The sequence below is a fragment of the Phalangium opilio genome, unplaced genomic scaffold (genome assembly GCF_054372755.1).
Source record: "Phalangium opilio isolate 3A_F unplaced genomic scaffold, DU_Popi_V2 ptg000209l_1, whole genome shotgun sequence".
NCBI lineage: Eukaryota > Metazoa > Arthropoda > Arachnida > Opiliones > Phalangiidae > Phalangium > Phalangium opilio.
The window spans coordinates 17,295,052-17,320,526 of NW_028324217.1; the positions used below are offsets into that span (position 1 = coordinate 17,295,052).

Here is a 25,475-nt window from a genome sequence, read left to right on the forward strand (position 1 = left end):
GAGAGTGAGAATTCCGTGGTTAAATTAAAATGGTTTGGACAAATTTATTCGCAGTATTTTTAATATAAGAATTGCAACGTGTTTCTACGTCCACCATATCGCCATTTTTCTTGTCGACGGAGATCCCAGCCAACGGAAGTTTTGGAACGAAAACCAAGGAGCATAGATACCACTACGATATACTGTAAATTGGAAGTCCATAAACAGGCTAATCCTTTCTATGCGCAACGACAGAATCTTGTTGTTCGCGATTTTTACCACTAGCTCTATGGCCAGTTTCATACTCCCCCCCCCCCCCCGAAGGTTATTATGACCTCCTGGTTTTACCCACCATAAAAAACCCGCTTAATAAAACCCATCACTAAGATCTTCAATTTTGATGAATTTGGATACTAGAATAATTTCATTTTAAAGATATTTGTTGTTTCTACTTCAAAAGTACTATTTAATAATATTTATTATTTTTAATTAAACATTTTTAGACATTTTTATTAAGCTGTTACTTTTGAATGAGAATTTCTACCATGAACGCATCTCCTAAAGTGAAAAACACAAAAAAAACTAAATACCCAATAAAACCAAGAAAAACCCAATAAAACGCGGTGGGCTGGGCTTTTTTAAAAAAACCCGGTTTTTTTTAACCCTGGTTGTAGCGCGCAGTCACCCCATACATATGTACATCGGGTAACGGGTCTATACTGTATAATTTTCGGACGGAAAATTTGGAAAATTGTGTTCCAATTACAATGGCTATTACTCCATTGTCTGTTTAACACCACAATCCTATGGTCATTTGTCCATCCCACATGAACACCAGACTGTAGTGATTGGCTTCTATACAGCACCATCATCCGGTCTTTTTTCCATCCCTCATGGACACCAGTCTGTATTTACTGGCTTCTAAACACCACCATCATCCGCTTTTTTGTCCAACCCACATGTACACCAGTCTGTACTTACTGGCTTAAAAACACCACCATCAACCGCTCTTTTGTCTATCCCACATGGACACCAGTCTGTACTTACTGGCTTCTATACACCACTACCGTCTAGTCTTTTGTTCATCCCACATAGACACCAGTCTGTACGTACTGGCTTCTAAACACCATCATCTTCAGGTCTTTTGTCCATCCCACATAGACACCAGTATGTACAAACGGGCTTCTATTTCTCCACCATCATCGTTAAGTTCAAGACATACGCGGCGATCGGCTTGGGTTACGATAAACGTATAGCCTCCTAATGGTGGGGCTTCCACCAAAGGTTCACGCAATTGCGCTGTTATTATCCATATCTAAGATCTGAAACCTTTTTATACTACCAAGAATTAATTTACTTTAAGAATGCCTAAGTAGCGAGATTTTACGCTTCTACTCTTACGCCGGTGTTAGTGGACAAGTAAGCCCCACCCCTTTCATGTCCGTCATTGCTCTGCTCTTTCCTATTGGATCCCGTGGGGATAGGTCATACAGACGCGAATGACGTATTCCGACTAGAGGAAAAAACCTCCAGCAATGTAAACAGAAAATGGAGGCTGCCAGCGGTGTCATGATTAGACGTTTTACAACAAAAACGGGTATAAATGCGGCGTTTCGAGAAAAAGTGAGCTTAGATTTTCCCGTCTTAAAACTTATCAATGTCAAATAATTAAGGTGAACAAATCTAAAATGAGATTTTAGCATTTTAATTTTTCAGGGTGGAACAGGTAAGAAGAACATTTATTTCGATTAAAAATTTCGCTTTACTACTCCTAAAATGAGACCCGTCATTATGATGCAGTGTCGTATTTCTGACATTTATCATACATTCAGAATAAATGCTTTCTATGTGTGTTGTTACACCCTGTATGAGTTTTAAACTTCAATTTGAATTCGAGTCGTAAACGTCCTTCATTTTAGCTCTTTGTTCCAAAACGCCGCATTTATACCCGTTTTTGTTGTAAAATTTCTAATCATAACAAATGTTTGAACTGCGCAATTAAAACCAAATTTCTTCTATAGATTAAACTTAATTTCAAATTGCAATACATATAATAATTTCTAATTTCTGGTCCTTTGTGGGTTTGAAAAAGTATCACCAAGGATTGTGTATAAATGCAATTTTTAAATACTGCGAAGCAAAACTCGTTTTTGTATAATATCTGTCCCTTTTTGGGCAGAAACGTTATTTAGGAAAAATTGGTACTGGAATTGTCAAGCTCAGTCGACCTTTTTTTAAGAATAATTATATAGTATTTCACTAAATCTTAACTTATATTTGGAATGGTCGGAAAGTACAATACACTGCATAAAGAAAAAGTTATGCTAAATATTCGTTGAAACCACGTTGGTTAAAGTTTTTAAAGGGAGGGTGAAGAGGAAAATCAAGTGATTTTTTATCGATTCTTCTACTAATTATAAGACCATTCTGCATAGTGAAACATCCAGGAAATATCTCCGAGTGATTTTAAAATTCAAATTAGGTTCAGATTTCATGGATAATTTTAACGAGGATTTCCGACCAATCGCTTAACGCCCTGCCTTTTTATTAACAAAGTTCTCGTGGCACGTTCCGGTTCACATGAAATTTATCACGAGATTTGATAAAATTCGCGCGCGAAGTGATAATCGTGGCGCGAGACATGTAGCGTGCCACGAGAATTTTGCTAATAAAAAGGCAGGGCGTTACGCGATTGGTCGGAAGTCCTTGTTTAAAATTAACCTTAAAATCCGAACCTAATTTGAATTTTAAAATCATTGGGAAGTATTTCCTGAATGTTTCACTATGCAGACTGGCCTTATAATTAGTATAAGAATCGATAAAAAAATGCTTTGGTTCCATTGAACCGAATTCCCATTCGAAAGAACGGTTTTCTTGTGGTGTCCCATTCGACCGAACGTAGCCAAAAGGTGCGATTTTGTCATAGTCCCATTGGACCGAAATTCTATTGAACTGGAAGAAGACATACTGTGTGGTTTTGCAATAAATATATTTTTAATTTCACAACTTATTTTTGTTAAAATAAATGTGAGTTGAAAATGTATTACTGCACTTATTTTAACTACGTTTTAATTACGGCGAACCTCACCTAACCTACCCTAACCTAACCTAACCTAACCTTGTTTGGAGGTAAAAAGATTATTTATATGAGTATTAACAGCCCGCCTCTTACCACGAACTATTAATTAGCAATAATAGAAATATTTTGGAAAAGATGTCAGATAATTAATTGGAGAATATTTTGGAAAAGGTGGCAGCTAATTAGTAGGAGAATGTTTTGGTAAAGGTTGCAGCTAATTAATAGGAGAATATTTTGGATAAGGTGGCAGCTAATTAATAGGAAAATCTTTTGGAAAAGGTGGCAGCTAATTAATAGGAGAATATTTTGGAAAGGGTGGTAGCTAATTAAATGGAGAATGTTTTGGAAAAGGTGGTAGCTAATTAAAAATAGAATATTTTGGAAAAAGTGGTAGCTAATTAAAAGGAGAATATTTTGGAAAAGGTGGTAGCTAATTAAAGGAGAATATTTTGGAAAAGGTGGCAGCTAGTTAATAGGAGAATGTTTTGGAAAAGGTTGCAGCTAGTTAATAGGAGAATATTTTGGAAAAGGTGGCAGCCAATTAGTAGGAGAATGTTTTGGAAAAGGTTGCAGTTAATTAATAGGAGAATATTTTGGAAAAGGTGGCAGCTAATTAATAGGAAAATCTTTTGGAAAAGGTGGTAGCTAATTAAAAGGAGAATATTTTGGAAAAGGTGGTAGCTAATTAAAAGGAGAATATTTTGGAAAATTTGGTAGCTAATTAAAAGGAGAATATTTTGGAAAAGGTGGTAGCTAATTAAATGGAGAATATTTTGGAAAAGGTGGCAGCTAATTAATAGGAGAATGTTTTGGAAAAGGTTGCAGCTTATTAATGGAGAATATTTTGGAAAAGGTGGCAGCTAATTAATAGGAAAATCTTTTGGAAAAGGTGGCAGCTAATTAATAGGAGAATATTTTGGAAAAGGTGGCAGCTAATTAAAAGGAGAATATTTTGGAAAAGGTGGTAGCTAATTAAAAGGAGAATATTTTGGAAAAGGTGGTAGCTATTTAAAAGGAGAATATTTTGGAAAAGGTGGCAACGAATTATTGGAACCAAAGCAAACCAAACCTAAACTAACCTAACCTAACCTAACCTAACCGAATATAACCTAACCTAACCGAACCGAACCGAACCGAACCTAACCTAACCTACCCGAAACTAAAATATTAGAATTTTAATTTAAAACTTAATGACATTGATGGAACTACCATTAAGACGGCACTTCATTTTAAGCACAATTTGTTTATTAATTCTATATATCTCTTGCCTTGAAAGGAATGAAAGAGATAGTTTTAATTAGTATCACGAAACATTTACTTTTAATATTATTAACATACCTTTCGGAGATTCGAACCAACAACCTATCGCTTCACAGTCCAACACCGTATTCACTACACCACCGAACCGCTGACGGCTACAGTGTTTCAAGTTATATTGATGTATTTTTTAGGGGCATATTCGGACGATTGGGATTTCGGTCCAGCGGGAATATAGCCATTGGGCTGGAAATCTAAAATCATTGCGGGATATTCGGTCGAATGGGATTTCGGTCCATTGGAATTCGGTTGAAAGGGAAGATACCAAAAAGCTTACTTGATTTTCTACTTCACCCTCCCTTTAAGCTGATATTTAGAAGAATATTATAAAAATTCTCCATCTATTGAGTAATGGCACCTACTTGCCTTTGACTGTGTTAAGCTCTATGGGTAGTTAACATGGAGTGCCACTACTCTATTGCATTGTGATCATTTAACCTTAGGCTTAGAAAGACAAAAATAGGCTCAAAAGGTTTTAAAAAATCACGTGAACTTAATTAGAGATTCAAAATGGTGAAATTAAGCACGGGATTTGAATTGAAACTGTAATGAAATGTCGCACGTGCTGGCGCATGTTGCTAGCGCGTGGTTTAAAAAGAATTTAAACCTATATACAAAAAGGTCAACTTAACTTTACACTACGCGAAATGAGATACTATATCTTTTCAACCTTTGCTAGTGCTGCACTGTTAGGTTGTCTAAAAAGTGTACCCCTTTGGTCGCGAAACCTTGGGTCTAACTCGCAAAAATTTATCCACCTCGTAATGTTAAGCTTAACAGGTCAGTCCTACAAGCGTAATTTTTTTGACAAAGTTTATGCAATTATCTAGCGGTACCAGTTACTTTTCTTCAGTGTTTCTCCTTTTCCTTTCTACGTCGTTGGTGTTTTCTCGTGTCAAGTGTCTTTTCTTAAAACTAAGACCCGAAGATTTCACGGATTCATTTTGGATCCTCTTTCAAGTGAACACGCTGTCAACTATGACTTTAAAAGAGAACGTATCCGGATTTTAAATACCTCTATTAATATGGATTACCCACTCTATATTCGTTCAATTTTAGCATCAAAACACTGAATAATAGACACCTTTTTTAACTCGAATTTTAGCGGGCCAGACTTCATTTGTTTTATAGCGCGAAGGAAATGTATCATAATATCTCGAAACTTCCTCGTTATAAAATCGAATTATTATGGAGATTTTGGTCATTACTCGCAGCGTTCTGTACATTTAAACTAAAACACGCCAGATACGATATCGAATTTCGCGATACAAAGCGACATTATGTTCGAATTGGCAATATAAAACGACATTAAGTCTGAATTTGCATTTTAACAATCTGTTTCTAAGAAACACATTTGTATTTCACCAAAACCTTCCCGTTATACCGAGTTATTGTGCAAATTTCCGTTATTACTCGTGATATTCTCTATATTAAAATCCTCCCCTCGCTTTTAAAATATTTATTTCGCTCAATTAGTACTTTATTGCAACAAATTGGACTATTGTTAAAGCTGTTAACGGCGAAAACTTCAAGCTCAGCCGTTTATCGCACCATGGGGTGAATTCTATAACTGTTTGGTACTTAATCCTCAGCAACCAATCCACAAACCTCGTCTGGACGCCCGGACAAAATCCACAAGCGCCTTGGCAAATAGTTAAGCGCTAATAGCCCTTACAAAAATCTTCTTAAGAACTCTTAAGAAAATTCCTTGGGAAATTTCTTTGGAAATCCTTAAGGCGTTCTTTAGGAAATTGGGGAATATTGGCCTCTTTTTCTTTGGAAATTGCTTTGGAAATATCTTTGGAATTTTCTTGGGAAATATCTTTGGAATTTTTTTGGGAAATATCTTTGGAATTTGCTTGGGAAATATCTTTGGAATTTGCTTGGGAAATGTCTTTGGAATTTTCTTGGGAAATATCTTTGGAATTTGCTTGGGAAATATCTTTGGAATTTTCTTGGGAAATATCTTTGGAATTTTCTTCGGAAATATCTTTGGAATTTTCTTGGGAAATATCTTTGGAATTTTCTTGGGAAATATCTTTGGAATTTTCTTGGGAAATATCTTTGGAATTTTCTTGGGAAATATCTTTGGAATTTTCTTGAGAAATGTCTTTGAAATTTACTTGGGAAATGTCTTTGGAAATTACTTGGGAAATGTCTTTGGAAATTACTTTGGAATTTTCTTGGGAAATTTCTTTGGAATTTACTTGGAATTTGTCTTTGGAATTTACATGGGAAATATCTTTGGAATTTTCTTGGGAAATATCTTTGGAATTTTCCTGGGAAATATCTTGAGAAGTGGGTAAATTAATTTAGCCACTTGAAACGAGGATAGTTCTTACACGCAGAATCATATCCCAATACAGGGAGTGTAGTGAACTACACCCCATATAGCGAAGGAAGTTCTCGCATGCAGTGTGAAATTGCTTATAAAGTCAGACATTTAATCGACTTAAAAACATCCGTAAACGGCAGAAAGTTTTAACCTTGTGCAATTGTATGGTGTACTATGTGGGTTTTGGAGGCTTTAACGGCCAAGCAGTAGATAAGGACGTTGTTGCTAAATTTAATAATGTATATTCACTGAGAGTTTTTCAAGTATCAGACACACGTTTAACCTAATTTTCTCTACAATGTTTTCTAAAAAATATTTATTTTGGACACTAATTACGCTCGAAATAAAGATAAAACATGCCATAAGAGAATTAAGCAAAAATTCCGACTGACAGCTTAGATTCCCTGTAAATCTAAACATAACGATTTTAATTATATACTCTTATTTTACTTTTAAAGAATTAGTGCCAGCCGGGAGTGTGGCGCACTCCTGTAAGCCAAGCCTCTGGGCGGCAAAGTTTGAGGGAATAAGACATATGTCTGCGATCCTACCCTATAGGTGCCGACTGCCCCGTGTCCGCCGGAGGTGACTTGACCCCCACACCCCTTCCGTCACCTCCCAAGTAAACCTCATTTCCTTCCCTGCTTAAACTCATGCTGAACCCTGACTAATCGCATCCTTGTCGCGGACGTATGTGCCCTACTTACATTGTAACATCCACAATAGAAAAAGAAAGAGTTAGTGCCATAATTTTCGTCATCCACAAACTTAAAATGTGAAAAACTTTGGAAGAAAACCCTAAACCTTCTTTGGAAATTGATCTCAAGAATTCCTAAAGAATTTCGTTGGAAAATATTCCCTAGACGTTCTTTGGAAATTTATCTGTAGAAATCCTAAAGAATTTCTTTAGAAAATAATCCCAAGAAATTCTTTGGGAATTTACCTCTAGAATTCCTAAAGAATTTCTTTAGAAAATAATCCTAAGAAATTCTTTGGAAATTTATCTCTAGAATTCCAAAAGAATTTTTCAGAAAATAATCCCAAGAAATTCTTTGGAAATTTATCTCTAGAATTCCTAAAGAATTTCTTTAGAAAATAATCCCTAGACCTTTGGAAATTTATCTCTAGAATTCCTAAAGAATTTCTTTAGAAAATAATCCTAAGAAATTCTTTGGAAATTTATCTCTAGAATTCCTAAAGAATTTTTTCAGAAAATAATCCCAAGAAATTCTTTGGAAATTTATCTCTAGAATTCCTAAAGAATTTCTTTAGAAAATAATCCCTAGACCTTCTTTGGAAATTTATCTCTAGAATTCCTAAAGAATTTCTTTAGAAAATAATCCCAAGACATTCTTTGGAAATTTTTCTCTAGAATTCCTAAAGAATTTCTTTAGAAAATAATCCAAAGACATTCTTTGGAAATTTATCTCTAGAATTCTTTAGGAAATTCCAAGGAAGTCTTTGGAAATTGTTTCTTTAGAAAATGATCCCAAGGGCTCCGTAGGGTTCCAAAGAAATTCCTTTAGAACTCTTAAGAAGTTTTTTGTAAGGGAGAGTAATGATGAGGGAACTATTTATCGCCAATGTGACTCGGTTTAGTGCTCCAAATGTTGGAAATGATATTGAGAAGAATCATATTACAATTGCCCCGCTTTGTAGTACACTTCTTTTGTACAATTTCTTCGCTAATTATTCACCTAAGTTCGTTTCAAAAAAGAACAATTGAACATTTTTGAGAGACTTGACTAATATTGTCGTTTGAAATGAAGCGTACTCGTGACGTTTCACCTTCTAAAATCGGAAATAGGATTCGAATCACCGGTATGAATAAGAACCGCGCAATTGCGTGCACCTCTGACGGAAGCCCTGCCATTATGAGGGTAGAAGTTTCTTGTAACCTTAACCGATAGCCAGCCACTCGCATCGTATCTCTAACGATGATAATGGAGTAGAAGATATAAGTGCAGATTGGTGTCTATGTGGTTTAGGTGAAAAAATAGGTGCGTGGTGGTGTTGTTGGAAGGAAGCTAATAAGTATAGATTAGTGTGCGTGGTGATGTTGGTAGAAACCAATAATTTCGGGTTCGAATCTCAGTGGGATAGGCAGTAACTTTTGGGTGAAATAACTGCGGCTAGCTACCAGATGAAGGTATAATAGCTAGATAATGAGTAGCTCTTAAGTGATATATATAACGTACAATTTTCCGAATTTCCGTGAACTGAGAACACGTTTGCTCCGACACACAGACACGTCATCGTCACTCGGTGTTGATTTTTGATCCGAAACGGCTCTGGGATAGGAACGGACTGAAACACTCCTATCTCTTTGTGTTCCTTAAAAAACACTTGACCCGATACGTGGGGTTACGTAGTTAAAGTTAGTGTAAATGAATGCGACTTATTTCAACAAACACAAAATCATCTTTTATTTACTCTTTACTAAATTCCTTTTAATTTGCTAATACCCTGGTTGCAACAGGGACTCAATTTCTCTAACTTTTTTACCCTAGTTTCTATAGGGGCTTAACTTTCTAATGGGACCTCTGTCACCTTTACTGTTTGGCATCTAGTGCTCAACTGGTTGCTTTCTTTGTAAAACTTTCTCTTTCCAATTTATTATTTCTACATGCTTGTTTGTCCTTTTTGGGGTAACACATGCTTTTTACATTTTCTGTTTACTATTATGCCTATCAATGACGTACTATCTGTTTTTCTAGTTTTGGGGAATTTTCTTGACCGTCATGATATTTTTTTGAGCTAGAGGGCGTGGGCCGCTTTCACTTTTTCTTTTCTAACCTTTCAAAACATCTTATTTTTCTACAAATTTACAATAACAACAACAACAAAAAAGGAATGATAAAGGGTAAAAATACACTATGATGGTAAAATTGACAAATAGCAAAATATGCGCGCAATGAATATTATACAAAATTCTCAAATTTAAACAAAACTTTACAGAGTTATAATTAAAATAATTAATAGAGTAGGCTTAAATTTAATGTTCGAATGGAGTTTTAACACTCGGAGAGGTAAAAAGGGGTTTACGGAATATTTTCATAACAAACCCAAGTCACATTGCTCATAGCCATAAAACCTCTTTAGTTTGACCAAGAAGTGATATCTAGTTTATTAGGGAGAAGGTATAAGATGCCTAAGTATTCGCGCGCGATAGTCCATGTCCCACTTTCAAAATACAAGGGGGGACGTAAAAGGAGGCCCCGGGCTATTTCGCCTCTCCTCAGTCGGAAAATACGTAATTTTCGTCATTCGCGTCGTGTTGACGTGAGTTTTCAAGAACCAATGAGATGCTGGTTGTACTTTAGAGGCGGCGGGGATTAACTCGGAAACTCCGGACAGGCTACTTTGGACTGGAGATAAAGCTGGAAATGTGGCGAATTTATACCTTCTCCCTAATAAACTAGATATCACTTCTTGGTTTGACTCAAAAGTCAGTTTTATTTCAGCAGCTATCTCTACAAAGCAATAACAGTTTTCATATTTTACTTAATAAATGTTACTGTATATCATGGTGATCAGTTCTTATACATAAGAAGCCGAAGTTTACAACTTTCCTTGAGAATTTTTGGATCTTGTTTTTAATTTTCTAAATTGAAAATACAGAATCCTTCCCCTAAATTTTTAACTATTTAATATTATAAGCAACAAACGCGATGTTCTTGGTATTTTAAAATGGTTAACCTTGAGTTTTTATTACTCATTTATTCCAACTATCATTATTATCAGGGGTTCTTGCGGAAGCGTATATTACACACTAATAAAACAAGGGAGACTAAAGCGCTATATAAACTGGTAATGTAGCTAATTGCTATTTCATATTTCTTTAAATACCAAGATTAATTTAAATGCAAACATTTTGGTTTTTACGTTATAAAACGTTAGATATAACTAAGTGAATTAAAATATTGTACAGAATAAAAACAAAACCTTTATTTTAATTGTTATCATAAAGTCAATGACAAACAAAGACACATTAATAATGAAGAAACTATATGACTAAAAGGATTTAGGAAATGATACAAATGATCTAAGTTATTCTCAAAATATCAAATATTTACTTTATAGAGGTGTGCGGGTAGTGATTATTGGATTTCGAATCGGGTTCGAGAAAACAAATATTGTTTGTCGGGTATCCGGGGGTAGGGGTGCGTCCAAACTGTTCCGGGTATCCCGGTAAACGGACTTGGGCAAAAAATGGTTGTTGGGGACCAGTAGAGTATTATAAGTTAGAAGCATCATCTAAAATGATTATAATGGCCATCTGTAAAGTAGAGAAAGTTACACAAGGGCATGGTAATAGTTTAAAGTATATATTCACAGAATGTTTTTTGAATACTTCAAAGTTGTGCATGGTTTTTCCCGGTTTTTCTTTGCTTTTTTAAAGTTTTGGTTTCTGTTTATTTAAGAAAGGTCCATCCTGCATCCACAGGAAAATACTTTGAACAGTTACTATTGTTTAATCACATTGGACTGAAGATTATGATTTCAACATTAAATTTGGTATTGGGATGAAATAAGTGCGCAGACAGGTCCTGCAAAAGCTGGTGATCAAAGGTTTAATCAAATAAAATTAACATTGACGCATGGAATCACAAGTATTATGTGTCTTAAGAGAAAATTTGTACTGGGTGGAGGAGGGTGCCACGCCCACTTTGTCCTCCCTCCTTAACTGATTAAGCCAAGGAAGTCACAAAATTTCAAATTTTTAAATATTCAAGAAGAAATAATTTCGTCTAGGTGTTTATAGCTTAATATGCTCTTATAATTTCTCAATAATAAAAATTTTATTCTTAAATTGATTCTTCTTGTTTTTCACACTTGGTGCTTTATTGTGGGAGAGCTATTGTTTGGGAGCTTAACTAGAAAAAACTACTAATTTTTAAACAAGGTTTTTTAAGCCGATTTAAGTGTAGACATAAATTGAACAAACCCATTTTTTTACCGACCAACATGTTTTTTAAACCAACTATACTGTATAATGAAACCGAAATGTATTACGAATAGGCAGTTATTGTTATGATGTAATAATGTATAGTTAATTCGTTTGACGCTGTTTTTACCTCTCCGAGTGACGTATGTCACGGAGAGGTATTACACCGGCCGTGTCTGTCTGTCTGTCTGTGTGTCTGTGTGTCTGTCACTCCCCACGTGACCGCGTTCGCAGTTTGCGTATCGGAGCAAACGTGTTCCCAATTTCCGGACTGCATTGACAGTTCACGGAAATTTGGGTTTGTCTCCTCTGGCTATTCTACTTGAGTTCCAACACCCCCAGCTTTGGTTTTCGTCCACTCCACATGGACACTAGTCTGTACTTGCTAGCTTCCAAGCACAAACATCTTCTGTTCTTCGTCAATTTCACCTTAACACCAGCTTCTATGCACCACCATCTTCTGTTCTTCGTCAATTCCACATTGACACCAGCTTCCATGCACCACCAGCTTCAGGTCTTTGTCCATTCCACCTTGACACCAGCTTCTATGCACCACCATCTTCTGTTCTTCGTCAATTGCACATTGACACCAGCTTCTATGCACCACCATCTTCAGGTCTTTGTCCATTCCACATGGACGCCAGTCAATCCATTCTGGCTTCTTTTCCTTCGTCATCGTTTGGTTTCAAGATACACGCGGCGATCGGCTAGGGTTACGAGAAACGTCTAGCCTCCCAATGGCAGGGCTTCCACCATCGGTTCACGCGAATGCGTTTTCATCTATTATTGGTTTCAAGATATACGCGGCGATCGGCTAGGGTTACGAGAAACGTCTAGCCTCCCAATGGCAGGGCTTCCACCATCGGTTCACGCGAATGCGTTTTTATCTATTATTGGTTTCAAGATATACGCGGCGATCGGCTAGGGTTACGAGAAACGTCTAGCCTCCCAATGGCAGGGCTTCCACCATCGGTTCACGCGAATGCGTTTTTATCTATTATTGTAATGGAAACGAAAGTAGATAGAAAGTATTGCTTTGGGGCCACTGGCGTCAGACAGTGCCAGCATCGTGCCAGATGGCACATGCAAATATGGCGTCAATGAATCAAACATGGCGTCCACATCATTTTTCTTCTTATGGCGTCAGTGAATCAAACATTTTTCACCCAATATTGTTGTGACGTCAGTGAAACGTACATGACATGTCAATCATGGCGTCAATGTTAGGCTTAAGCGTCATATTCGACAACGTGGTAAATAACCTTTGTCGTACACGTGGTTTAACTATAAGAACGTGATTGGTCTAAAAAGAGCGCCATGTTTACATGGTCAGAAAGTCACGTGACATTATCCTATTTCAAATTTTAGGAGTTATTTATATTCAAATTTAATACTATATAACTAAATATATAGGCATATTCCAAATTTTAGGGGTTATTTCAACTTAATACCTCTAAATATAAACTTTAGAAATTATTTCAACTTAAACCAATTTCTCTTTATTGATAGGCCTATTTCAAGGATAAGAAATGTAAATAACGAGGTCGATGAACGTGAATAGAGAAACTCGGATGGTAAATAAACGGCCTATGTCAATAATTAGAAATCATGATAAGCGCTTGTATGAAAGCGGTTAGTGTCAACATGGGATGATAGTTGGGGTTGCAATGTTTGCTTATGCTAGGAAACTTGTAAGTAAACAAACTAGATTGAAACTTGACGTGAATTTTGAAACATGGCACGGTTTTCGAAACATGGCGTGGCTCTTATCGTGACGTCAATGGGGAAACCCGTATGATAGTTCGGGCAGAGATTAAACGGACGACGCCGCAATGTTTGTTTATGCTAGGAAACTTGTAAATAAACAAACTAGATTGAAACTTGGAATTAATTTGGAAACGTGGCTCGAATTTTCGACTTGACGCCAACGGAAAAACCCATATGATAGTTCGGGTAAAGATTAAATGGATGACGCCAAGAGACAAGAGTATAAAAGCCCGGCACGTGTCCAAACTCAGTCACTTTTGTTCCTGACTTCAGACGAGTTCCAGCCTGCTCCTTAGTTGCTTTATAGTATTTTTCAATACTTGGTAACATTTGCCGTTGGAAGTTATTTTGCAGAGGGTAAGAAAAAATTTACGGGCTAGTACCGAAATTACTTGTGATTTTTACAAGTACTTGCGTATTTTTTACAAGTACTTGCGTATTTTTACAAGTACTTGCGATTTTTCTGAGATTAAGATTGTCTTTATCATTCTTTGAGAATGTTTAAGTGTAATATTTGTGAGCGTTCCTACCAAGGGAACAGGGAGCTTTTGAGACATAGAAGGGAGAAACACGGGGATGTTAAATACCCATGCTCGCAATGTCCGGCCGTTTATACCAGACTTGCGAATTTAACGTTGCATTTGGCTGCCCGACACTCTACCTTTAAGGTTCCACTCCCCCTCATGAACAATGCGGGCCCATCAACTTCTACCTTTGTCCCATTCTCGGGACCATCAACCTCTACCTTTGTTCCTCCTGTTATCCCATTCTCGGGACCATCAACCTCTACCTTTGTTCCTCCTGCTATCCCATTCTCGGGCCCCTCAACCTCCACCTTTATCCCTCCTGAGACGCAGAGGCCGAAACGGTCCACGTCCGACCCATCCACTCCCGAGACGAAGCGGCCGAAACGGTCCACGTCCAATCCTATTCCTTCCCTAGATGAACTGTCCGACGATGAGAATCGTGCTCTGAACGCGTTCATGAACCGAGAAGAAGGCGGCATCAATGGATCTCTACTGGGAACTCCTCCACCCACCGTTTGCGAAAATCTTGATGAGCTGTCCGACGATGGAAATCGTGCCCTAAACGAGTTCATGGACCAGGAGGATGACTTCCCAGCCCTTTCCAGCCAGGAGAACCGCGACATCTATCGCTTTATGGATCAGCAGGAGGGTGGCGGTGGCCAAGAGCAGGAGGAGGAACCCATCGTTGCGTCACCGGAAGTTCCCCTTCACGACGAGCTAGAGGAACTGGAGGTACTCGGTAGGGCAATTTTTTGCGCACGTTTCACACCCGTAGCGACCGAGACAGACGTAGAGCTGTACGTGGGTAGACATAGGGCAGCGATTGAAAATTACTTACGTAATAAACTGGCTAGAGATAGAGGGATTAAGTGGTATTTAACTGTCAGGGCTCGCTACACCCGTCAGTTAGTCGACACTGACGAGGAAGTAGAAAATTTAATTTATCATAGAACCCAAAACCTTACTATTTTGAACTCCGACGTTATCCCCGGACAGATAGATTTTAGTATTAGGACTCTGAAACGTTTAATGGAGGAGTACGAAGCGCAAGGTAGCGGGTGGGTTTTAGATAAAATTCTCTTCCTGCAAATTAATATCATAGCGTACCTCCCGCTTCACGGGGGTACGTACTTTGAAACCCCTAAAAATCTTTTAGCTAAAAATGCCCTATTAAATGTGCAAAATACAGACAATAAGTGTTTCTTATGGTCAATTTTGGCACATTTACACCCTGTTAACCATGGGAACCACCCCAATCGTGTAACAAAGTACCTAGAGTATAGTAATGAATTGGACATGGCCGGTATTACGTTCCCCGTGGAATTAAATACCGGTAAATTGGAGAATTTCGAACGGGTGAATTACCTTTCGATTAATGTATTCGGATACGAGAAAGAGGTCTTCCCCCTTTACGTGAGTTCCAACAGAGTTGAGGAACCACGTCAAGTAGATTTATTGCTATTAACCGAGGGTAAGAAGAAGCATTTCTGCTTAATCCGAAGCATGAGTCGACTTCTAGCGAAGGCGTTCACCGCATGCACAAACACGAACTATTACTGTCGTTATTGCCTGCATCGATTCTCCAGTGTAAACTCGGAGGAAAACTACAGGGAACACATCAAGGAGTGCAGTATACATGGTCCCCAGAAGATCGAGATGCCGGTAAAGGAACCTATTCTGGAATTCACAAACGTCGCATGGCAACAGAAGGTAAACTAAAACTTTTGTTATTTATCAGGGTATTTTGAATAGCGCGCCAAAATAGTTTACTGAAGCTAACGTCAGACGGCGCCTATAGCAAGATAAATAAAGCAGACGATAAGATGCATGGGAGATAGAGAATGTTTTGTTTACATTTTATCTAATATAGTTTTATTTCTATTTTTTTCACAGGTTAAATACGTCATCTATGCCGACTTCGAGTCTATTCTCCGTAAAGTTCACCGATGCGATCCCGATGTCGACCTCTCTTCAACCACGAAAACTTCGCAGCATATCTCCTGTGGGTTTAGTTATGTCATTGTTAGTCACGACGGTACAGTCTCTAAACCAGTTACTTATCGAGGGATAGATGCCACGGAAAAGTTTTTAGAAAACCTTTTGCGTGAAGACGCGATTATTCAGCGTAAGATTAAAGATAACGCCCCCATGAATCTATCAAACTTAGAAAAGGCGCAATTTGCCTCGGCCCAATCCTGTTACTTATGTAACAAGCCCTTCACTGTAAATGACTGTAAAGTTCGTGACCACGACCACACTAACGGAGCCTACAGGGGAGCTGCTCATAATTCGTGTAACCTGAAACTGAGGACCCGGAATTTCGTTCCGGTCTTCATGCATAACTTATCTCGTTACAATGCTCATCTTATCATGGACAAAATTGGATTGGTCAAAGATCACAAGATTACGTGTATCCCCACGAATTCCGAAACGTACATTTCGTTTTCTCTGGGTAATTTACGATTCTTAGACTCAATTAGGTTCATGCCGGCATCGCTAGAGACACTCGTATCGAATTTGGCTCGGGGAGGAGCCGATAAGTTCAAGTGTTTAAACTCTGCCTTCAGCGCTGACGAAGTTCCGCATCTGCTGAGGAAGCAGGTTTACCCCTATGACTACTTCGACTGCGAGACTAAATTCGACGAGACCGAGTTGCCACCCAAGGATGCCTTCTTCAATTCCTTAACTGACGAAGAGGTTAGTGAGGAAGATTATTCTCAAGCTCAAAAGGTTTGGGAAAAATTCCAACTCACTAACCTCGGTGAGTACCATGATTTATACGTTAAGACCGACGTTCTGCTCCTAGCGGATGTTTTTGAAAGTTTCAGGGCTATGTGTCTAGAATATTACAAGTTAGATTGCGCGCATGCATATACAGGTCCTGGTTTCGCTTGGCAAAGCGCACTTCACATGACCCAAGTGAAATTGGAACTACTCCAGGATCCTGATATGCATCTCTTTATTGAGAAGGGTATAAGAGGGGGCGTTTCTTTAATTACACATAGACTAGCCATAGCCAATAATAAGGATCTCCCCGAAACATTCAACCCAGCAGAACGTAGCTCTTACATTACCTACCTAGACTGTAATAACCTTTACGGCACCGTCATGTGTCACCACCTACCGATGAGAGGATTTCGATGGATTCAACCATGTCAAGATTTCACTCGTGAAATTATCTTGAATCACCCAGACGATGATCCTCAGGGATTTATCCTGGAGGTGGATCTTGAGTACCCGGAAAGTTTGCACGAAGAACATAACTGTCTACCCTTAGCACCCGAACGTAGAGTTATTAACGCGGATGAGCTTTCACCGTATTCGATTGAACAGTTGAACAAACTGAAAATTAACGTTCATGATAGCCTTCCAAAGTTAGTTTTCTCGCTCTACAATAGGGAGAAATATGTTCTCCACTACCGGAATCTCAAGTTTTACATCGCTAAGGGGATGAAATTGGGGAAAATCCATCGAATACTCACATTCGAGCAGGGTGCGTGGTTAAAACCATTTATCGAGTTCAACACGGAGAAGAGGAAGCAGGCAGTGAACGACTTTGAGAAGGATTTTTTCAAGTTGGCCAACAATAGGTACGCATCTACGCTACGCTAAGTTATTATTTCACACGTAAATTAATCAAAATTTTTATCTATTAACAGTGTTTTCGGGAAGACGATGGAAAACCTCCGCAACAGGATCAACTTCGACCTTGTCCAGACCCGGGAGATGGCAATCAAGAAGGCCAGTTCGCCAACATTCCAGAGGTTCACCATCTTCAGGAACGAGCTGGTCGGGATCCATCGTCTGAAGAAATCCCTCAAGTTGGACCGACCCATTTACACCGGTTTCGCCATCTTGGACCTCTCAAAGTTGGTCATGTACGACTTCCATTACAACACTATGAAGGCTAAATACGGCGACGACCTCAAACTTCTTTCTACCGACACAGGTATGATTTTTTAAAAACGTTTACTAGATTTAAATCCTTTTTTCTACTTTCAATTTTAACTAATTAAATGTTTTTACGTATAATTGCAGACAGCCTGACCTATCAGATTTTCACCGACGATTTGCCCCGGGACTTTGCCCAGATGAAGGAGATGTTCGACTTTTCCGCTTACCCCAAGGAACATCCTCTCTTCAGCGAAGAGAACAAGAAGGCCCTCGGAAAGTTCAAGGACGAACTCAACAGCGTCCAGATTCAAGAGTTCTGCGGCTTGCGACCGAAAATGTACAGCATCCTGTCGGCAAAAGGTGAAAAGAAGACGGCGAAGGGAATCTGTCGTCGCGTAGTCAAAAAGAAGATACGTCACGCTCAATACAAGGAATGCCTGCTTCAACGTAAACTCACCACTGAGGAGATGAAGAGGATAGTCAGTGTTAAACACGAACTATTTTCCATCACTCAGAAGAAACTCGCTCTTAACCCCTGCGATGATAAGAGATTCATCATCGATGGGGTGTCTACATACGCTCATGGTCATTTTAAAATTAAGGAATAATTCCAAATGTATAACTTTCTGTAACCCTATCCCCTCCCATTCCCTCCTGGGGGCGAAGTGGCCGAACCGGTCCACGTCCTCCTCCCATACCCTTTTGGTGCGAAGTGGCCGAATCGGTCCACGCCCAATTTCCCCTCCCATACCCTTTTGGTGCGAAGTGGCCGAATCGGTCCACGCCCAACCCTTTTCCTTTAAAATTTCATAGTTTTAATGTATAGTTTATAAGTTTAATTTAATGTATATATATTTTCAATGTTTAATTGTATAGTTTTAAGTTGTTTTTTCTCGAATGAGTTTTACTCCGTGATTCTACGGTTTCTCATTCAAAATAAAATTTTTTAAATACAAATTTTCTCCCTCTTATTTCACACAACTTAGGCAAACATTTCTTTTTCAGGTTAAGGGGAGGGGCTCGACCGCGTGGGCCAGCCGCGTGCGCGTGTTTAAATTTCCCGCGTGTAGGAATAAGTTCGCGCGCGATTTAAAGAAAAACACATAAATTCAATCAAAAAAACTTTATTAAAAATCTCTTATACATAAATTCCGATATCATTTTATCGTTCAAATTCTTATCTTTTACAAATTTTAAGCAAATATCATACATTTTAATACCTCTACATCTATACAGAGAAAAATATACGCAAAATCCGCCACACGTCTGACTGGAATTTCCTTGAAGTTGTTTAGAATTAAAAGTTGCGGTAACGCTTTTTCTTTCTACAAAATCGTTGAATTGAAACATGTCCGGCGGGTTTCCGAAACTATCGAAGAACTCGGTATTTTTGTTACTAGAAAAGTAAATAACAGTCCAATGCTGACCTTCAGTTTCTGAAGAGCCAGTATTTACAATATACAGTGAAGGGAAAAACTTTACTTTCTCGGGTAGCAGGTCAGCTGCAAAAACACCTCGAAACAGATCTTTGGTGAATTTATCTCTTTGCATAATTTTAGTTAATTGCGTAGTGTTCATAATCTTTTAGTTGTAATCGTATATGACAGTTCTATTCTTATCAATCTCAACCAAATTCTGAAACTCAGAGTAATATAAAACTGTGATAGTCTTGGGCAAGTCCTTGGCGAATTTTAATTCCAATCGCAAGTTACCATTCCTTATCAATTGAAATTGAGAAGTTGAACTACTGAGGTCGGCACTTAAATCAAAAGCAAATATGCAATTCCCATTGGGGAATTCCTCCCGTGAAATGTAGTTTCCCTCGTCCAATAACCATTGAGAGGTTTGAGTAAAAAGATTAGTATAAGATCTCATATATTGACCACCAGAAAAGTTTGGGGTAAGAGGTTTATGTGGAACGCTAGCTCCGTCAAGGTACAAGGCGATATGATTTAAATCATAAGGTTGAAAATTGAAGGGTGACTTTCCGTAATCACCCAAATATGCATTTTGATCTACAAGAGCGAAAAGAACTTTTTTGGGTAGTTGACCCATGAATAAATTATCTCTAACACATATTTTTGTACCACTGTTAATTGAGAATGAGTTACATTCCGTGCGAATAATCGGGTATTTCATGGTTGCCAGTTCCAAACATTTAGCGTGGGCGATTAACACTTCCGATGGTAATTTCACTTTACGAACGTACAGGGATGCTAACTCGTAAACCACTTTCCATTTAACTGCACCGTCTGCATGCACGCAAAATTCGTTTGGACTTTTAACAAACTTGAATTTGAGATCCGTTAAATTTGGGAAGTATCGAGGTTGTTGACAAAGGTCCAAGTGTACAGTTCCTATCATATCTATTGTTCCTTTTTTGGCAAAGGCCGCTCGCGTTTTAAACCCTTCGTTATCGTCCAAAACGTCAAATTTTCCGGCCGTGTCTTGGTAAAACATGGAACTAGTAAGAAAACTAGTTTTGGCGGGTCCTCCGAATGTCACCGCCGTTTGAAACATGGCCTTGTAAGGGTAGTTTTGCGGCGATGGTGTGACCGATCTCTCTTGAGCCGAAAGGTGTACTTCGCTGAAAAGACTATGCAGGAAATTATTTACCGGTCCAACTTTATCAGCAGCGGCCGGAATTGTGGTCCCATCGGCCGGGTTGACAATCCTAACTTGAATATGTAATAAAGTCTTGGACAAGTCCAAATACGCGTCGGAACTACCAGCTACGGTAAACGTGATTGTCGAATTTTCGTTAATGTTAGAGATGGGGCTGTATTCGACCCATTCTCCACTCAGAATACTGGTATTGGTAAGAGGTACGTCGAAAAGTTCGACTTCGCTACTGATTGACCCATGCGAACCGGGATGGACATGTGTCATTATATTTTTTAGGTAAAAATATCTGGATGATTAAAGGACGTTGTTTTCCTCTTTCTTGTCACGACTGAACTGACGTGTGATCTAGACCTACGTCTCCTTTTATTACCATTCCCCGTCATTTTTCGAATTTCTTCCGCCGCACTAAGGGCGACGTCTTTAGCCGCGGCTTTTCCATGAGATTTTACAGATGCTTTTAAGGGAATCCCGCTAGCTACGTCCGTCACGACCTTCGCACCTGTGTTCAAAAACTTTTTACCGAGGTAACTGGCACCCCGTTTGAGTAGAGGTATTGCCCGGCGAAACGCCGATGAAATGAAGTTTCCCAATCCGTACCCGTGTTGCACCGGAAGCCCCCTGTATACCGCTAAAGAATTACCAATTTGAGAATGAAAGTGTTTATAATAATCAAATTTTCCACCATGTCCGATCTGGTTTAGAAAGTGTTGATCGTAGTCCGATTGGTTAAAGGACATATTCGATTTGACGACGTTCTTCATCTAAAACTTCAAGTGTAAATGACACGAGGACCTGTTTTACCTTCTAACTTATAATGGTGACCACATTCTACGCGGTCTAAAGTGTAGAGTAACGTGAACTCTTCCTCTCACGAAATCTATGGGGGTACCAAGCTCACTCATTATGTTAATTTCAATTGACTGGAAAGTATTGCAGGCGAGGGGGAGGTAGTGCGGTCTAGGGAAATCTTTGTCTACCGTTTCTCCGTCATTACCCTGCACGCTAACGATTCTTAGTAGAGGTATGTGCACATCTCCCACGGGTCTAGACTCGACCACGTCGCTATAAACAAAGAGTGAATGAAGTCCCGCGTCGAGGTCAAAGGGGTACGTGGCTATGGTAGACTGGGAAAAAGTCGTTGATTCCGTGGAATCTTTCGAAAATCCGAGAATAACAGATAACTCCCCCGGTATAGTTAACAAATAATCCTCTTTGAGAGAAATTTGTACTCTTCGTATGCGCTTTATGTAACTAAAGGAATACTTGAGCTGGGCGGGAATTGAAGGTTCACGCGTAATAACGCCCGCCACGTCATCCTCGACGTAGTTAAGTTGCTCGATAAGGTCCTGGATATTACCATAATATCCGGCGGGTAACTCTATGATTGTAGAATATACTACTCTACCATTACTCACGAGTATAAGCGAGCATTTCCTACTCAAATTATCCCAAGTGTGCGGGTAGCTAATTTCCGCTAAGCCTACTTCGTAAAATCCCTGTAATTTTACGGGTTCGGGGAGGTACGTCCGGAATTTACTTCTCGTATTGTCGGGGAAATACCTCATCGACGAGTCGGAAGGTAAAGTGATGTAAAAGCTCATACTATATCTATTTCCTGAACCCAACTGTCAAAAGACGGAGAGTATCCTTTCCAACGTACTAGCTTCTCTAGCGTCCCGTCGGGTCTGCGACGTTTCCTCAATATCTTTTCTATTTTAAACACGCTAGAATTTAGGTCTTTACCCACTTTCTGTAATTGTTCCTTGTAAAAAATACCAGTAATCGGTTCCGAATTCAAATCCTGGATCCTATACACCGGTGGACTACGAGGTAATCTCTCCACCACTTTGAAAAGTTCTTCCGACCACGTGGGCAAGTAACCCTTCTCGAAAATATTCTTATGTTTGCTTATCCGGACTACGTCACCAATATCGTAAGGATACTTTAATGGTGGGGAGTAGTCTATATCGCCGTAAAGGTTTTCCCATACCCGTCTCGATGTTTCGGGTGTGACTTCAACGGGTTTACACTTTATGGATCGGTGATAATTGTTATTATAAGCTTGAACCATGTCTTTAAGAGCGTCAATGTACTTATAGGTATTGTTTTCCGTGAAATATCGATACATGCGACTTTTTAGAGTTCTGTTGAACCTTTCAACTATCGTAGCCTTCTGTTCGGAATCCGGGGCAAAGAACTCAATCCCCCTTCTTTTCAACTCTCTCTGAACATCCCTGCATATGAACTCATTACCGTGGTCACTTTGCACTCGCTTCGGCGAGCGACCGGACTCGAGAATAGCCTTAAAAGCCCTAAGGATGGTTGGCCCTTTCTTGTCCTTGATAGCCACCACAAAGGCGTATTTACTGAAAACGTCAATGCAGCACAGAAGGTATCTGAACCCTTTATTGTGACGAGTTAGGTTCTTCAAATCGGCTAAATCAATCTGCCACTGCTCATCGATCCCATAAACTATTGTCCTATTTCGCTTAAAGTTTTTTCTAGCATTCCTGTGTAATGTATACGTATCTTGTGTTTTTAAAAATGTCTCCACGTCTTTTACCGTAACCTTTAACCCAGCCTCTTTAGCCGCTCGGTATAGTCCGAGAACACTTCCATATGAACCCGGGTCAGAAACATTAGAATAAATCTCTTTTAGTCTATCCATTAAGGGTGCAGTTGGTTACACTATGATAATGCCTGAAGAGAAAATCGCTAACCTCTATAATTAGGAATATGGCAATTACTAAAACCACAGTTAAAATTTTAGGAGATTTAAAAAATGTGTCTACTAGGTTGGCTAACACCACAAAAGTACCCACCTGATTATCACAACCTTCCATATCGGAATACTTAAAATGAATGAAACGTGGAATGTAAATGAATCGTATTTTATTTAAAACAAGTGCTACAAGTTTATCCAATTTCCGAAACCCTCACCAGTCTGAGCGGGCAAATAATAATCCTCCTTCACTTCTTCTTTCTCCACTTTTTCTTTCTTCGCTTCACTTTTTTCAGGCGGGGGTGGGTCTGTTTTTCTAATTTTAATTAATGTTCTTGGTACATTAACCGTATACAAAAGTTGGTAAAACTGTGGGGCACCAATGACGGACGACTGTTTTTTAGAACTCTTCGCGGTATAAGCTAATAAATCAATTATATTTGAACCGATGATTTTACGGTTCTCATATATTAACTCTCCGGCGTGTGTCCATCTTATTTTTGATATACGGTCAATCCATTTGTACAAGTTCAAACAATCAGCTGCGCTATAGGAAGGAACCGAAGAGACGATTTCCGGACCCCAATTCCGGTTTTTTGCTGGTTTTACTTTCGCCCTTTTCACCGTTTTACTAATTTCCCTCGAAAGTACGTGGTTATATCTTAATAGTTTATCAGTATCGTTTAATTTAGTATCGCTTATGATGGATTTCAACTTATCCTCCTTATCCAACTCCATTGAAGTGTCGACTTTTAAACCGCTATTTGAATTTAACCTATTATACGTTTCTTCGGAAATTAATAACATTTTTCGCGCCATTTTTACTTTATAGCTCGACTTATAGCCGCACCTGCTACTGAACTAATGATAGATAGTAACGGTCCGAGAAGTAAAGGGATGAAACCTCCGTTTTGAATTAATAGTTTCCTTTTCTTTGAAGGGAGGATGTTGGACGTAACCTTTCTTATAACGTGTCGATGTTTCTTCAACCGCTCCTTCTCCTCCACTGAAAGAGGGACATTGCCCCGTAGGATATTTATACAACACTCGACAATAGATTTAATCGCTTCTTTATTGGCAAATTTAATTGCGGCATTTCTTTGACATGAGTTACAATTTGCAATATATTTAAAAAAAATTAAATTATCGTCGACTCGTTTTGACGGAGCCATTCCGCTAGTTTGGACGCCTTCACCAAGGTACAGTTGTTGCTGTCCCTATGAAAAGTGCAAGCCCTGGGGGTATCGCACTCGATACTTGATAATCTCGGGCAACCGTAGTCTTCGGCGTTGATAACTTCGCACCCTAAGAACCTTGATAGGGTTTCGGCCTTCTCCGCTCCTTTCGTCACGTATGGCGATGCTCTAGCTCGAATATAGTCGGCGGCCTCCTGTGTCGTCTCGTATGGGTAGTCTCCCTCCTCGAATGCTAGATCGCAAGTGTTCCTTGAGAGCCACCTGCATTGCCTTTTATCCTTGACGGATAACTCTGAGAACTTGCATGGGGATTGGAAGATCCAGACTTCGTGGGCGTCGGTCTCCTTCACGTACATCGTCAGCTCCCTGATTACCCATCGTCCCTTAATCCGGAAAAAATTCGCTTCAAGGATGGCCGTCATTTCGGTATGAACAGTGCTGCTTGTTGACCTGGAAGTATACCTGTTCTTAGACGGTGGTTATCTAGGGTGTTAGCCTTAAGGTCTACAAATAGATATCCGTAAGGTTCCAAAGTCGCCTGTCTAAAGGAGTCTACCACGTATTTACTATTTCCCGGCGAAATTTGTTTCGCAAGATGGATAATGGCAGACTGATCACGTGGTGTTTTAAATATAACCAAGTAATGGGCATTTAAGTTTAAGGTACGAATTTCCTTCCCAGGATAATAAAGATTCTGCATTAAAATTAAAACTGAGGTATTCCTATGGTGCGAGCCCCTAATGAAAAGATTCGTCACGTCCTTATTATTCGCTATTTCACATAGTAAGTCGTCTAATATAACGAAGTTCCTCACACTAGCATCTAGGGTGCTAACATCTAATAAACCCTCGTGAAATTCTACACTCGGAGTATGGGATAGTATAGCGCCGAATAGTTTCGACTGATACTCCGTGTAACACCAAATTATTCTTTCGGGGGTGGGTGAAATACATATATCCTTATGCTTAATTAATTCTCCTACGAAAACGCTTTTCCCACAGCCGGTGACTCCAGCCACTAGTCCGGTAAAGGGGTGTTGCATACTTAAATCCATATCGATAAATGCGGGAGGAATTAACTACCGTA

The 25,475-nt window shown here is 39.0% G+C and overlaps 2 protein-coding genes across 2 annotated transcripts; one reads left to right on the forward strand and one right to left on the reverse strand.

Annotated features, from left to right (window-relative positions):
- The first annotated feature begins 12,869 nt into the window (after nt 1-12,869).
- LOC149620942 (uncharacterized) lies at nt 12,870-18,803 on the forward strand. The gene is made up of 5 exons (XM_089854648.1): nt 12,870-12,911; nt 13,932-15,662; nt 15,846-17,542; nt 17,612-17,901; nt 17,991-18,803. Exons 1-5 carry the CDS (start codon nt 12,870-12,872, stop codon nt 18,452-18,454), a joined length of 4,224 nt encoding a protein of 1,407 aa, XP_089710774.1. The 3' UTR covers nt 18,455-18,803.
- A 995-nt stretch (nt 18,804-19,798) lies between these two features.
- Nucleotides 19,799-20,735, reverse strand: LOC149620943 (uncharacterized protein F54H12.2-like). Its single transcript, XM_089854649.1, has 2 exons — nt 19,920-20,735; nt 19,799-19,861 (listed from the first exon to the last, which is right to left on the reverse strand). Exons 1-2 carry the CDS (start codon nt 20,733-20,735, stop codon nt 19,799-19,801), a joined length of 879 nt encoding a protein of 292 aa, XP_089710775.1.
- Nucleotides 20,736-25,475: the final 4,740 nt, after the last annotated feature.